Here is a 14,285-nt window from a genome sequence, read left to right as displayed (position 1 = left end):
AGCAAGATAATTTAAGAAGGCAAAAGTATTAAGGAGAAAACAAAGCAGGGTGGGGGCTGTAGACAGATTACAGAACGGGTCTCTTTTGGAAGAACAGGGAGGACATTCTGGGGAGTCAACATCTGGGCAGAGACCTGAGTCATGAGAAGACAGCCATGGGCGGGGGGGGGGGGCCGGGCCGGGGGCAGGTGGCAGGTGGCAAGGTTAAGGTTAAGGGGAAAGCTGGTGTTCGCGTCCTGGGGAGGAACCAGGGAGGTAGTTCTGAGGAACAGTGAGGAGGCAAAGGTAACTGGAGGGGACAGCTGAAGGCTCAGGTGAGCCTTTGACAGGAATGTAGCAGGTCAGTAGGGGTCAGGCCCTGCAAGGCCTCGTGGGCCAGGGGAAGAACTTTGGATGTCATCCTCAGCGTGAAGGGAAGCTGCTGGCAGTTGTAAAATAAGGAGGCCAGTCAGGAGGTAGCTCTTGGTCCGGGCCAGAGACCCTACTGGTTGGTTGAGGGGCCGAAGGTGGTAGTCGTGATGGAGAGTAGAGGGTAGATGGAGAGGAGAGGGATTAATACAAAAGAAATTGGAAAGCAGCAAAGGCTCTCCCAAGGTAGAGTGCAGTTGTTGAAGTTCAGAGATCTTGGAGCCCAGGTCTCCCTGGCAGCCGTTTCTATGTTCTCCTCATAGAGTCTCAACAGTGCACACAGCAGGCCCCAGGCTTCTCCCGGGAGATCCACAGGAAACCTGCCCAAAGGGTCCCTGTGGCCTTTCTCCTTCCCTGTGTCCAGAAGTTCAGCCTCCATCTGTTTATCATCTTCAGGGGCAAGGCTCTGATCCAAGCAGATCCCAGTGATCAGTGAAGCAGCCTGCCACAGCCATTGATATAAAGCTGTTGTAAATGGGTGGAAAAGCAGGAGGGTCTGGAGGAGGAGGAGGAGGAGGAGAGGGAGGCAATGGACATATGACCTGATGAGTAGCGTTACCAGAGACCCAGGAGACGGCGGGGAGTGAGGGAACCATGGCGATGCTGCATCCAGTGAAGGATGGGCGAGGGGTGGGGGAGCAGAGACACCACCAAGGGCTGATCCCAGGAAGAATTCCTTACTCTTCGGCCCTCTGAGGCGGGCAGCTTGACCGTCATTGGTTGCATGACCTTGGGCAAGTTCCTTCTCTTATCTGAGCTTCAATTTCGTTGTGCATAAAGTGAGTGGCCATGAAGATGATGTGAAACAACATCTACAAAGACCTATAACAGACATTCATTATTTTGTGAGCTGTCCCACATCCGAACCTGATTCCTATTCGGGAGAATTCCCCAACTGGTGAGTCCCCAAGGAAGACAGAGCCCTCGAAGCCACAATGAAAATGGAAATGCCAGACGTTTGCTTTCGCAGTTAGAACATGGTCATGTGACCCGAGCTCTACCAAGCAGAAGCAGTCCTCCCTGACTCTGTGTTGAGAGCCAGTGACACAAAGGATCAAGAACCCAAGAGAAGCCCCTATGATAGCAGTAGTCGTTGCTGTAAGATCAAGTTTTAGGGTAACAGGTTGGCAGCAGACTTCCTTGCTCGGGGTCAGTGGTAGGGTCAGTGGAAGTTCCAGCACCTAGGGTCCGGTGAGGTGACAGTAACTACATTGACTCTAGTCCCAGACCTGGAAAATCTCTGCACTACCCATTATCTTTCTAGGAAAGGCCTTATTCTTTTTCTTTCTTTCTTTCTTTCTTTTTTTTTTCAAACAAAAAAATCTTACATATTTGGGGCACCTGGCTGGCTCAGCAGAGCACGTGACTCTTGATCTTGGGGTTAGAAGTTCAAACCACACGTTCGGTGTGGCGATTACTTAGAAATAAAACCCTGAAGGGATGCCTGTGTGGCTCAGTCAGTTGAGCGTCTGACTCTTGATTTTGACTCAGGTCTTGATCCCGGGGTCGTGGGATCAAGCCCTGTGTTGGGCTTCATGCTGAGCATGGAGCCTGCTTGGGATTCTCTGTCTCCCTGTGCCTCTGTCCCTTGCTCATGCTCTCTCTCTTTCTGTAAAAAAAAAAAAGAAAAGAAAAGTTCTTATATATTTATTACTGAACCAACCTGCTAGTGCAGAAGCAGAGAAACAGAAAAAAAAATACGTTCCCAATACAACACATCCAATTGTTCAGGAGTAGCGATGTTTACGGTGTGATATGGTATGAGCCAGGGCCCTCGACACAGCATAAATGTGTACCATCTCATGTGTGACCCCTTATATACCCATCTTGATTCTTCTGCAGTGTCTCCTCTTGGAGTTTAACCTGATTTCATTACCAGTTTTCATCTGAATCCACCAGGGAACGGGACAATTCTGCTTTTGTTTCTTAGCCAGGAATCGTTTGATCCTGCAAGTCTTGTGAAAACACATAGTGAGGAATAGGCAACCACACACCCCATGATGGTGGAGAAGAGAGACAAGCAGTAAATTCCTTTTTGAGTCAAACCAGAGAGAGTCGTTTATAACCCAGATCCCGAGCTATTATAAGATGTGAGTATAGTACCTAACTCTACTCCCCAGTGCCATCCAGCCTGGGAACTTGTTTCCCTTAATAATCTTATTTGGGCCACATTTGAGCTGTGATTAGGAAGGGGTTACAAACAGAAGGGTTTGAAGAGAGGTCTCTTCATAAGTTATGGGTCTATGGTATGGATGAGACTGACGGTTGCCCACTCAGTTTCTCTTTTCTCTTTTTTCCTTAGCATCAGCACCCTAATTTTATTCAGAGTGGTGATGTCTGTAGCTAAAAGACTACATTTCCCAGCCTCCTTTGCAGCTAGGAGGGTCCCTTTGGTAAAGTTCTCGCCAACGACACGTGAGCAAAAACCTTAAGATATTTCACAAACATCCTTTTTGCTCTTTCTACCTTTCCTCTAGCTTCCTGTCTAGAACACAGACATGATGGCTAGTGCCTCAAGAGCTGTTTTAGACTATTAGGTGACCTTGAGGATGGAAGCTAAGATTAGGAGAGTGGACTAAAGAACAGGTATCTGGGTGCCCGAAGACCCAGAACCACCATGCCACCGTATCAACCCTGCGCTGCCCTGGTGAGGTTGTTTGTTTGTTTGTTTGTTTGTTTTTTTACATAGGGAGAAATAAATTTCCATCTCCTATCTTCTACCAGTGTTTAAACCACTGTTTTCTGGTCTATCACATAAGCAACTCCTCACTGATAGAATGAAGACGCATTTGAAACCAAACGTTTTGACCCGGGGAAAAGTTGAAGGGCTTGCCATCAGAGCAGAGATCTGCTTTTCCTGAGTTTTGATAGCTGGGGATCTCTTGGATCTGTCACTCGTCTCAAACCTTATAGACCTTGATGCTCACTAATCCTATTCTTTCTCCTGCCATCTAGACGACCACCTTCAGCATCTTGAGTGGTGGCTTGTGCAGTGATCTAACTTTGATTTGATGCAGGAAGCCCCTTACTTTTTTGTTTTGGTGCTTTTTCCATACATCTTCTATGCAGGGAAAGCTACAGGCATGGTTCTGTTCCTGCCTCTGGTACTTGCTTGTGTGCTCTAACTCACAGGAAGCTTCCTGGTGCCTCAGTTCCTTTACCTGTAAAATGGGGACGGTGATGCCTATCCTGGCTTTGTTAGAGAGCTCTCAAAGAAAAGCATGCATGAAAGTGTTTAGAAGATGGTGAAGGATCATACAGAAATCTGGTCATCTTTTTTCCGGTCATCTTTTTTCATTAAACGATGGCTCAGAATATATCAACCGTCTCATTTGTAAGCTTTCATTTTTTCTGCTTTATACTTGTCCTCACTTGCAACTCAGCTGCCCACCTTTCTCACTCTCCAGTCTTTTAAGACCCACCCTAGATTTATATCTGTTGACTTGGTATTTTACTATATAGAATTCATAGATAGATAGCATTTATTTATTGAGATTTACAACTACCTCTGGCAATCTCCATTAACATTTATTGAGTGCTTACTATGTGCCAGGCATTTTGCTCAGCCCTGTACCTGAATCATCTTATTCAATACTCACAAAAAAAAACCCTATGAGATGGGTGTTACTGTTACCTTCTTTCTAAAGATGAGGAAACTGAGTCACAGTATGGTTATGGTCCAGCAGCTAGTAAATTGTGTAGTCAGTATTTGAACCCAGATTAGGCTTTGTGGCAATAAGACAGTTCGGGTTCTCTAAGGAAGCACGTGCCAAGGCAGGGTTACGAGTGCAAGTGATTTATTTGGGTGGTGGGTGACACCTGTGAAAGGTAAGGGGGAGGAAGCAGGACTGGACAGGAAGAGCCTTAGACCATGATGCAGATCTCGCAAAGTCTCAGCCAATCTAACAGGGAGTTCTGGAGCAGATTGCCCAGTAAAGGATCCTTGAGTTGGGCAGAAATAGCCAAGCCCCAGTCCCCCCCACCCTGCCAGGCAGACTCCCTCAAACACTGCAGTGGGGGATTATAACTAACAATACTGTGCCATATACTTGAATGTTGTAAGAGATTTTAACTGTATTCACCACCAAAAAAGAAATGATAATTATGTGATGGGATGGAGGTGGTAGTTAAGGCTATGGTGATGATCGTTTTGCAATTTATAAATGTATCAAATCATCATGTTGTATACCTCAAACTTATACAATGTTATATGTCAATTATATCTTAATAAAGCTGGAATGTGGGGGAGGGCACTGTGTGCATCTCTAAGAGGCTGCAGCTGGAGGCTGTCTGCTAACCACACTCTTGCACCTGAATAGGTAGTCTTTCTTTGAAAGGCCATCCAAGTTCAACTCCATAGCTTCTGCATACCTGGCGTAACAGACAACATCTGCATCTCAGGGAGTTTATCTCTTGCTCAGGGTCCTAGGGTCCAGGCACAGCTAGACTTGGCTCTGAACTGCAGGTTGGTCCAGTCCTGCTTCATACATCTCACCTCAGGCTTGGTGGCTACCGAGCCGTACTCTTCTCCTGGCCAAGGTCATAAGGAGCAGAGACAGCCAGACCACACAAGCCCATTTCAAGTTTTTGCTTGGGTCATATCTGCCGAATTCCATTGGCTGAAGCCAGTCACATGACCAAGGCGGAAGGCAATGGAGCGGGGCAAAAAATTCCCTCCACAAGGGAAGTTTATGCCTAGAGTGGAGAGAGAGGGAAGAATCGTGGACAAATGCATCCACTGTCTGGCCAGCCATCTGGCACCAAAGACTATACCTTGCCCATTTTGTCATAAGTGGTTGGTACAGCACCTGATAGGAGGTATTATGGTGGAGTGGCCAAAAGCACAGTTCTGGAGTCAGATGGCTGGGGTGAGACCTGGCTTCAATACTACGAGCTATGCCATCTCAGGTTGACTTGACCTCTGGGAGCCTCAATTTCCTCTTTTGTAAATAGGGTTAATTGAAGAATCCACGTTACAGGGTTTGAGGGTTAAATGAGACAATGTATGTAAAACACTTGCCATGGTGCCTGGTACATGGTAGGCACTGACAAATGTTCTACTTATTTCTAATCCTGTATGATGATTTTTTAATGTTTCCTAACCAGAACTGTGTATTAGTCTAGGAACCCACCTCCTTGCCCAGGTCCTAAGACAGCTGGCAGCAGTGGACCTCCCAACTCCTTCACCTGTGACCATCTCCTCTTAGTGCATTCCCATCAAAACCCAGGTTTAGGATGCCTGTCTGGAAAAATCTCATCCCACCCAACACCTCCTTATGTGTCCCTTTATCATCTCGTGGAGAAGGTCGTCTTCTCCACCCTCCCACCCATACCAATTTCTTCTTGCTTAGAATCACCACTTGGCACCGCCAAGGGTTGAGGTAGGGGGAGGTGTTGAAGGGGATGGGAGGAGAGACCCCTTCCTAGCACACACCAGAGGGAGGAGGGACTGTGGTGGGCACAGTGGGGAGGAGGCCAGCCAAGCACGGAAAGCCAGCCAGGGAAGGTTTAGCCTGCAATCCAATTCCACTTAATATCCCATAATAAAATGCTGTCAACATGAGTTTCCTGTTCAAGTGGATTTGTTAAGAAGGCTGGGGGAGGTCAGAGATGCATTGTGGCTCTCCTGGGGTTGGGGGAGAGACCAGTGGGGTGATGGGGTACCTCAGGCATGAAGGCCCCCTTCTCACCCCTCCCCACTGCAGTCCAAACAGGTTCCCAGGAAGGGGTTTGTCACACTTGTCTGTCTCTGTCAACCCGTGATGACTCACAGAGGGGCCCTTGACCCCGCTGGAAGGAGACTCTATCTCCTTCAATAAGCATCCAGCCACTGAGGCAGAGAGTGTGATTTTAATGTAGGGGATTCAGACCTAGACCAGAAGGTGAGTAGGTGTCCCCAGGTATATCAGAGCCCCTGAAATGTCACCATGAAGGGGGAGCCACAAAGCCAATGCTAGGGCAACCTTAAGGGACAGAGAGCTGCTTAGTGAGAAGTCTGATGATCTGGGGTGGCCTCAGTCCTCTTGAATGACAACTCAGGGGGTGACCCCACCTAGTTACTCAAAATTATTTCTGTCTGCCCATCTCTGCCTCCCTAGCTGACTCTCTGCTAAGGTTTCCTTCCTCCTGGGGCACAGACCTGACTTCCCCAGGGTCCTGAAAGTGCTTGAGCTGCCTGGGGAGCCTCGAGGGGGAGCTTGACCAGACTTGACAATTGAGTGGTCACCATGGATCAGGCACAGAGCTGGGGGCTGTCCTGATGTCATCTTGTTGAATCCAGGGAAGAGCAGAGGGGTTAAGGCCAGAGGATGAGAGGCTAGTATTATCCCCATTTTCTTAGGAAGTAAACAGGGGCCCAGGGAGTTTCAGAAATGAAACTGCGACCTCATGTAGCGAGAGACAGCAGTGGGACAGAAACCCATGCAGGGGGTGTGGGGAGCTGACTACAGGCTCAGTCAGAGCCTTCTGGAGCCCAGCTTGGGCTTGGAGAGGGAAGCTGGGGAGGGCTGCAGAGAGGTGTGAGGCACAAGTTGAGGGGGCGAGGTCAGACCATGGGTCCTCTCCCTGGGCCTGCAGGCGGGTGACAAGCTAGGCCTGTGAGACCAGGGGAGGGGGGTGTGGGCAGGGGGCTGAGGAGGGTAGGGCTGGGCTTCCAGCCCTTTTGTGAGCCCTTTTAATTCGTGTAAATGAGGGTTTTTAATTTGTTATTCTGGGTTTTATTTCTATTACCATCTCATTTGCCTCTAAACCCTATTTCGCCCCAGCCTGGACCGAATTCCATTTGATGCATTAGGACTAATTCTCCTCCCAAAGGGTTAGATGTTTTCTCCCCACACAAAAGTCGCTTATTTTGGATAAAGAGACGATTAGATTTATCTTTAATATTTTAATGGCAGCTGGGATTAGTGGGCAAACAGCCCCAACTGGGCTTGTTCACTGCGGATTAGGTTCTGATAAACTCTCAGATGGGGAGCTCCCCCCACCCCACTCTACTTTCTGTTTTCCACAAAGTGATTTTTATTATTTTTTGTTGAAAAAAAATTCCCTTGTCTTTTGGAGCATCATAAATTCCATTTGCTGTTTTCTATTAAATCAAGTTGATTAAATTCGTTGTGACTCTTTGCACATAGATCTTTTTAATTTTAACGTCTCCAGCATAAAATCTTTAATGGTGCAATTTGAAATGGCTGCAATATACAGTACAGGCCTTGATAAAACAGATGGAAATGAGGTTCTTCCAGGGAGGGGGTCCTGTCAGGAGGGGTAGAGTCGGGAGCAGGCACAGACCTCCAGGAGAAGGCGGGGAACGACTGTCTGCGAGGCCCAGAACAGACTAGCTTCCAATCCCTGCTCTGACTAGTAACCTTGGCCGACATTTACGGAGTGCTTACTCTGTGGGTAGTAACCTTGGTTGATGTTCGGTGGATTGCTTGCCACGTGCCCGCCACTGTGCATGCATTGTCGATAATCCTTCCGAGGAGGCGCAGAGAGGCCTCATGCTCAAGGTCACACAGCACGCTGGTGGCAGTGGTTGAGGCCAGGTTATCTGTGGCTGGTGGAGCCTCTTCTTACCTCTTGTAGCCTTCATTTCCTTATCAGTGAAATGGGGTGATCAGTGGTGCCCTGGCTCACAGGTGCTTGGAAAGATTAGATGAGGTCCACAAATGGCCTCGGGAATGGGATGGGGCTGGGCTCTCCTGGGAACACAGGGGTGAGGTCAGCCCATTTGGGGCCCAGAGGCCCTGCCATCACCGGGAAGAGCTGAGTTTTGAGACCTTGGGAACCTTCCTGAACTCCAGGGTCGGTAACAGGCCCCTGGGACCTGGGCTCCCCCTCCCATCACCTCTCCAGACCTCAAGCCTCCTGCCTCGGGCTTTTCTCTCCGTCCCTCCAGCTCTAATCCTGACCTCATCAAGTCCTGGGAAGGGTTGATCCACAGAAGCAAATCCCTCATTCGGAGGGACAAAATCAGCTTAATTTGCAGCAACTTGGAAGCAGGTCTTTGCCAGGATTTGAATATCAAATTATCCCACAGCCCAGGCTAGCCTGGGAGGCCTCCTGCCGCAATATGGACAGACATGCTCTGGGCTCCTCCAGGAAGATTGTTCTGCAAGTGAGTGAGGCTGGCCTGGGCTGGGTGTGCGTGGAGTGGGGGCACCAGGGGGAGTCAGAGGGTGCTGGAAGGCAAGGGCACGGCAGCTCCCAGGCCTGGGGGATGGGAGGGCAGCGGAAACCTCCTATTCATGGGGCTTACCTGGGGGCGGGGGCCCCGGGGGTCTTGTCAAATATACAGGTTCCCAGGCCCCTCTCCGAACATAAGGAATCAAGGTTTTTACAATTAGGAGAGTCTGAAAAATTCTGGAGCTTCCGGGTTAGCCAGTCAGCAAATACTTACCTAGTGTGCACACAGTTTGTACCACTTCACGTTTTGAGGTGATCAGCTTCCTCTGGCATCCACTCCATCCGTCCCCAGCCTGTGGCACTGCAGACCATGTTCCTTTTGCCCGCTACTCCGCGATGGCCCCAAATGCCTGAGTGGGCTGCTGCTCGAGGGTTCTTCGGCCTTCCCTCCCAGGTCAGTGTGCCTATTTCCTTCCTTCCTGGCAGACATCCTCGGATGTCAGCCACACGGGACACAGTGCCCAGACACAAGCTGTGGGGGTCAGACCCCTCTTACAGGCATGTTACTCCCCCAGGAATCCGTGAGCTGCTTCGAGAAGGGTGGGGACTCTAAGTCTGGCCTCAAGCCTCCATCAGTGTTGGGTGAGACCTATTGGTCCTTCTTGCACAGAGTGCGCCCCCTTGGGACCTTCGGTGTGAAAGCAGCAGCTGGGACTGCTGAGATAGCCCCATATGGGCCGGTCTGTCCATCCAGTACCATCGACAGAGAGCTGAAGAGTCCTGTCCTCAGAGAACCCACAGCTGGGGAGAAAACAACACGGTGTGACAAGCTCATAAAGACCCTAAGAGGTAGGAAATACTATTGAGCACATCCGCTTCACAGATGAGGAAACTGAGGCACAGAGAGAATAGTAACATGCTCAAGGTCACACAGTTATAAGTGGTGGACCGGGGATTCACACCCAGGCAGTCTGACTGAGCCTGTCCTCTGAACCACTTTGCTGTACGTCTTTATCTGTAACTCTTTGTTTATGTATATTCCTTCTCTGTAAGTGGCTTGCCCTGTTTTTAAAGGCATAATCATAGAGTGTTTGGGGAGCATCGAAAGGCTCACTAAACCTACATGAGGGCAGCCACAGAAGGCTTTTTGGAGGAGGCATCTTTATTCAATAGTTGCTCAGTTGTTGAGGAACTATTGTGTACCTGGCACTGATGATGCAGAGATGAAAAAAGCCATGGTCCCTGTCCTCCAGGAGCTCACAGGCTAGGAGATGAATGCCTGTACGCAAATGTGCTAAGTGCACTGAGAAAGCATAGGGCATTGTGGGAGCACTGTGGAGACACCAAGGCTGGGAAGGTCAGAGAAGGCTTCCTGGAGGAGGTGTATGTGAGCTGAGAGTGGAAGAATGAATGGGAATCTCAGAGACATGTCTCCTCCACTAGGCCCAGTCGTTCAGCTGAGGTTAAGGGGGCCCAGAGGCTCTGCTGGGTACTCACTCTGCTTTCTCTTGGCCAGACTCTCCTCCATGGAGCCTTCCCGGTGCAACCAGCCTCCATCTCTTCTCTGACTGCCTACCCCAGGCAGGCAGATGCCCTCCTGAGGTCTACATCCCCAACTCCTGTGTGTTCCTGGGAGGCAGGGCCTGAACACCAAACTCCTGAACACCCAGGTATTACGCCTAGCAGGGGTCAGGCAGGATCTGTCCCTGTGGCCTTGGGAGAAGGTGTTTGATTTGAGGGTACCTAGAACTCAGAGCAAGAAAGGAGCCCAGAGACCACCTAGAAGGAAGGAGTAAGGCCCAGGGAAGTAATAGGAGCTGCCCAGGCCCACAGCTGAGATAGGACTCAAGCTCAGGCTCCCAGTGCCCTGATCTCCTCTCTGGGGTGGTCTGGGCCCACCTGGGCTCTCCTCTAAAGCTTGCCCCCCGGGCCTGCCTAGCCTGATGGTGGCCAGGGTAGTCTCCCCTGAATAACGATGGTATTGGCTGAGATTAAGGGCAACTAGCTGGCTCTTGGCTTTTCCTTTTTATATAACAACTAATCTCCTTCTAATCAGCCATTATTAAATTATATTCCGTTTTTAATTCATTCACAGATCACCGTTGGGACAGCTGGATGGATAATTGGGGAGAGATAATTTATGTAAATGAGGAATAGCAGAAGGTAGGGGAGAGGGAGGCTGAGGGCCAAAGGGGGCCCCTCCTGTGCCCAGGCTGAGGAGGGGGGCAGTGAGCTGGCCCTGCCTGGAAACGGGTGACTGGGGAACGCTGAGGGGATTGGGGCCTATCATGGGACCTCAGGGCTCCCGACTGGTTAGATTGTCCCTCAGCATCACTTTGAATGCTTCTGGTAAGTGGGGAGCCCACTACTTTTTGGGGGGCAGCTCCCAGGCCCATCAGGTCCTCCTCCTTAGAAGTGGATCCTGAGAGGCAGTGAAATAAATGTCCCGGAGAATTCCAGAGTCAGAGCTTTGTTTGATTCCAGCTCCACCACTGTGTAGCTGACTCTTAACCTTAGTTTCCAGTCTGCTTCATGAAGGGATGGATGTTGAGGCTCAAGAACCTCTGAGCCATGCTGGTAGAGCATGGAAAAGTAGCAGAGGAAGAGTCTGGTTACCTAGTGGCTCCTATCACCAGGGTGAGGACTCTGTGTGAGTCCAATCTACCCCCGACTAACATTTGCCTCAGGCCATGAGGCTTTCTTCTGGAAACACAGACTAAATCCACTTCCTTTGCATATCTGACCTGTCCGTCCTGCTGATAATTCCAGAGGCCACTGACACCTCAGTGTTCCCCTTGTGCGTGCTACGCTAAACACTTGCTATATCGCATCTCGATGAATCAGCAGACCGACCGTAAAGTAGGTGCTCCTGTCTCCACTTTAGCGATAAAAATACCATGGACCCAAGCTCTCTCCTGACGATTCCTTCAACAAAACTAAGACTGAAGCCTGCTTACAAAGGGACAGGAGGTTCATAAAGCCTGGAGCCCAGCTGGAGGCCATTTGGGGAAGGTGCCTTGGGGACTGGGAGACAGGGACAGGGCCGACAGGGGAGGTAAGTCAGGAAGGTTGGGCCTCCGGCCCCCCTGGCGGTCTCTTTGGGGCCCCAGGAATCAGGTGTGGGTAGGCACAGGTGTCTGACGGGGCCTGAGGGGATGAGGTCTGCAAGCATATGGGGCTGGCAAGGCCAGTGGGTAGGGCCTTGGACCATTCCCAGAGGGAGGCAGGGGATTATGGAGGGTTAGGGAGGGTGGTCCCAGAGGGTCCAGCAGAGTAATGGGATTAGCCTTCAGGCAGTGAGTGAAAGTTGTTAGTGTGTGGGGCCTCTGGCTCCCCACGGGAGGCTGCAGCTGTCACCCATCCCCAGGAGAGAGTCACTAGCAGCGCCCCCACCCCCACCTTAAGGCGGGCTGGCACCCTCTGCCCCCAACAGGCTTTCCTGCTGTGATCATCTATGGGGGGGGGGGACTGGCCTCCTAGTCTTAGCCTCCTGCCTACCCCTGACAGACTAGGCCACCCACACACAGTATACCCTAGCAGTGCTCTGTGCCTCGGTTTCCCCATCTAGACAGGAGGCTACAGACAGTGAGGGTGCTCGAGACCCTGAGGGAGAGCCCCTGACGCGTGGAGGATCGGACCCCCTGGGTTGGAGGATCGGACCCCCTGGGTCGGCTGAGCCTTAGCTGTGCCACCCCGGACGCATCTGCTGGCCTCTCTGTGTCCTAATGTAGAAAACCGGGGCAGGAGCACTGCAACGTTTTCACAGGGGAAGGCCAGGCCATGGGGCGAGGTGCCTGAGGCCTAACGACTGGACCGGAGCCTCGCGGAGCCCGCGGCGGTGAAGGGCGGGCGGCACCCGACTCCCTCTAGCGGTGAAGGCGAGGAAGCCCCCTCCGGGCCGGGCGCCGGCGGGAAGGCCCGGCTGGGGCCGCGGGGCTCCCGGAGGGCGCGCCCCGGCCCCGTTCCTCCCAAGCGGCGGGCGGAGGGGCGCCGAGGATCCTAAAGGCTTCCCTTCCCCACCAGCGCCTGACTTCCGTCGTGAGAGCGACCTTCCTTCAGCTTGCACGCCGGTCTGTTGAACCGAGAAGGTCTTACCTCTTGTTGACCCGGCCCGCAGCCCAGGCACCCGCGAGCATTGATTGACCCAGGCTGGCAGCGCGGGACCTGGAGGATTCCCAGGTGACAGTGTGCGACGAGGCACGAGGAATCCCCCTTTCTAGCCTCAGTTTCCTCGCGGTGAACAGACGGTGGGGCCAGGCCAGTGGTTCCCCCTTTTCAATTCGAACAACCTTTTAAATGAGGAGGGCACCTGTTGGGATGAGCACTGGGTGTTGTATGGGAACGATTTGACAATAAATTTCATATTAAAAAAAAATAATAATAAAAGGTAAAAAAAAAAATCGAGTTCCTCGGGGATGTACTTTTCCTTCTTCCGTTTGACTAAGAAACCTACAGGGTGACCCAACGCTGTTAGACACTCAGCAATGCCCTTACATGAAGTGATATTTTATTAATCGCAGCAGTGATATAGGTTTTTAAATTATTTTTAAGTAAACACTATTTTTCTTTTTTTTTTTGTGCCTATTCTTTTTTTTTTATATGAAATTTATTGTCAAATTGGTTTCCATACAACACCCAGTGCTCATCCCAAAAGGTGCCCTCCTCAATACCCATCACCCACCCTCTCCTCCCTCCCACCCCCCATCAACCCTCAGTTTTAAACACTATTTTTCTAGAGCAGCTTTAACCGTACAGAAGATTTGTGAGATTGCAGAGTTTGATACAAAACCCCTTCTCTCCCCCGTATCAACATCTGGCATGAGTGTATTTGTTAATGAACTAAGATTGATACACTGCTAACTAAAGTTGGTGCTTTATTCAGTCTCCCTTAGTTTTTACTTAAAGTCCTTTTTTTCTGCCCCGTGATCTCCCACAGAACACCATATGACATTTAGCAGTTAGGTCTCCTTAGGCTCCTTTTGGCTGTGATGATTTTATGTCATTTTTTTAAATATGAAATTTAGTGTCAAATTGGTTTCCATACAACACCCAGTGCTCATCCCAACAGGTGCCCTCCTCAAGGCCCATCACCCACTTTCCCCTCCCTCCCACCCCCCATCAACCCTCAGTTTGTTCTCAATTTTCAAGAGTCTCTTATGTTTTGGCTCCTTCCCTCTCTTTTTTTTTTTTTTTCTCCTTCCCCTCCCCCATGGTCTTCTGTTAAGTTTCTCAGGATCCACATAAGAGTGAAAACATATGGTATCTGTCTTTCTCTGTATGACTTACTTCACTTGGCATAACACTCTCCAGTTCCACCCATGTTGCTACAAAAGGCCGTATTTCATTCTTTCTCATTGCCAAGTAATATTCCATTGTGTATATAAATCATAATTTCTTTATCCATTCATCAGTTGATGGACATTTAGGCTCTTTCCATAATTTGGCTATTGTTGAGAGTGCTGCTATAAACATTGGGGTACAAGTGCCCCTATGCATCAGCACTCCTGTATCCCTTGGGTAAATTCCTAGCAGTGCTACTGCTGGGTCATAGGATAGATGTATTTTTAATTTTTTGAGGAACCTCTACACTGTTTTCCAGAGCGGCTGCGCCAGTTTGCATTCCCACCAACAGTGCAAGAGGGTTCCCGTTTCTCCACATCCTCGCCAGCATCTATAGTCTCCTGATTTGTTCATTTTGGCCACTCTGACTGGCGTGAGATGATACCTGAGTGTGGTTTTGATTTGTATTTCCCTGA

At 50.2% G+C, this 14,285-nt stretch overlaps 1 protein-coding gene and 1 long non-coding RNA gene across 5 annotated transcripts in view; one reads left to right on the top strand and one right to left on the bottom strand.

Annotated features, from left to right (window-relative positions):
• Positions 1-2,222: 2,222 nt before the first annotated feature.
• On the bottom strand, positions 2,223-2,488 carry LOC121031306 (60S ribosomal protein L39-like). The gene has a single exon (XM_040476451.1). It carries the CDS (start codon positions 2,376-2,378, stop codon positions 2,223-2,225), a length of 156 nt encoding a protein of 51 aa, XP_040332385.1. The 5' UTR covers positions 2,379-2,488.
• Positions 2,489-8,298: 5,810 nt separating this feature from the next.
• Positions 8,299-14,285, top strand: part of LOC121032038 (uncharacterized) — a 33,202-nt gene continuing 27,215 nt past the window's right edge. The window contains exons 1-4 of one of the 4 annotated variants that reach the window (XR_005791043.1): positions 8,299-8,521; positions 9,200-9,378; positions 10,046-10,199; positions 12,553-12,708. This is a non-coding gene — a long non-coding RNA (uncharacterized LOC121032038). Of the gene's footprint in view, positions 8,522-8,545; positions 9,379-10,045; positions 10,200-12,552; positions 12,709-14,285 lie in introns of those variants that run through there. The other 3 variants (XR_005791044.1, XR_005791042.1, XR_005791045.1) reach the window with 3 other exon arrangements.

This window comes from Herpailurus yagouaroundi, unplaced genomic scaffold (assembly GCF_014898765.1).
Source record: "Herpailurus yagouaroundi ecotype Mexico unplaced genomic scaffold, PumYag 141, whole genome shotgun sequence".
In the NCBI taxonomy this organism is placed as follows: Eukaryota; Metazoa; Chordata; class Mammalia; order Carnivora; family Felidae; genus Herpailurus; species Herpailurus yagouaroundi.
Note: the sequence above shows the minus strand (reverse complement) of the source record. Positions and strands in the feature narration are given on the sequence as shown.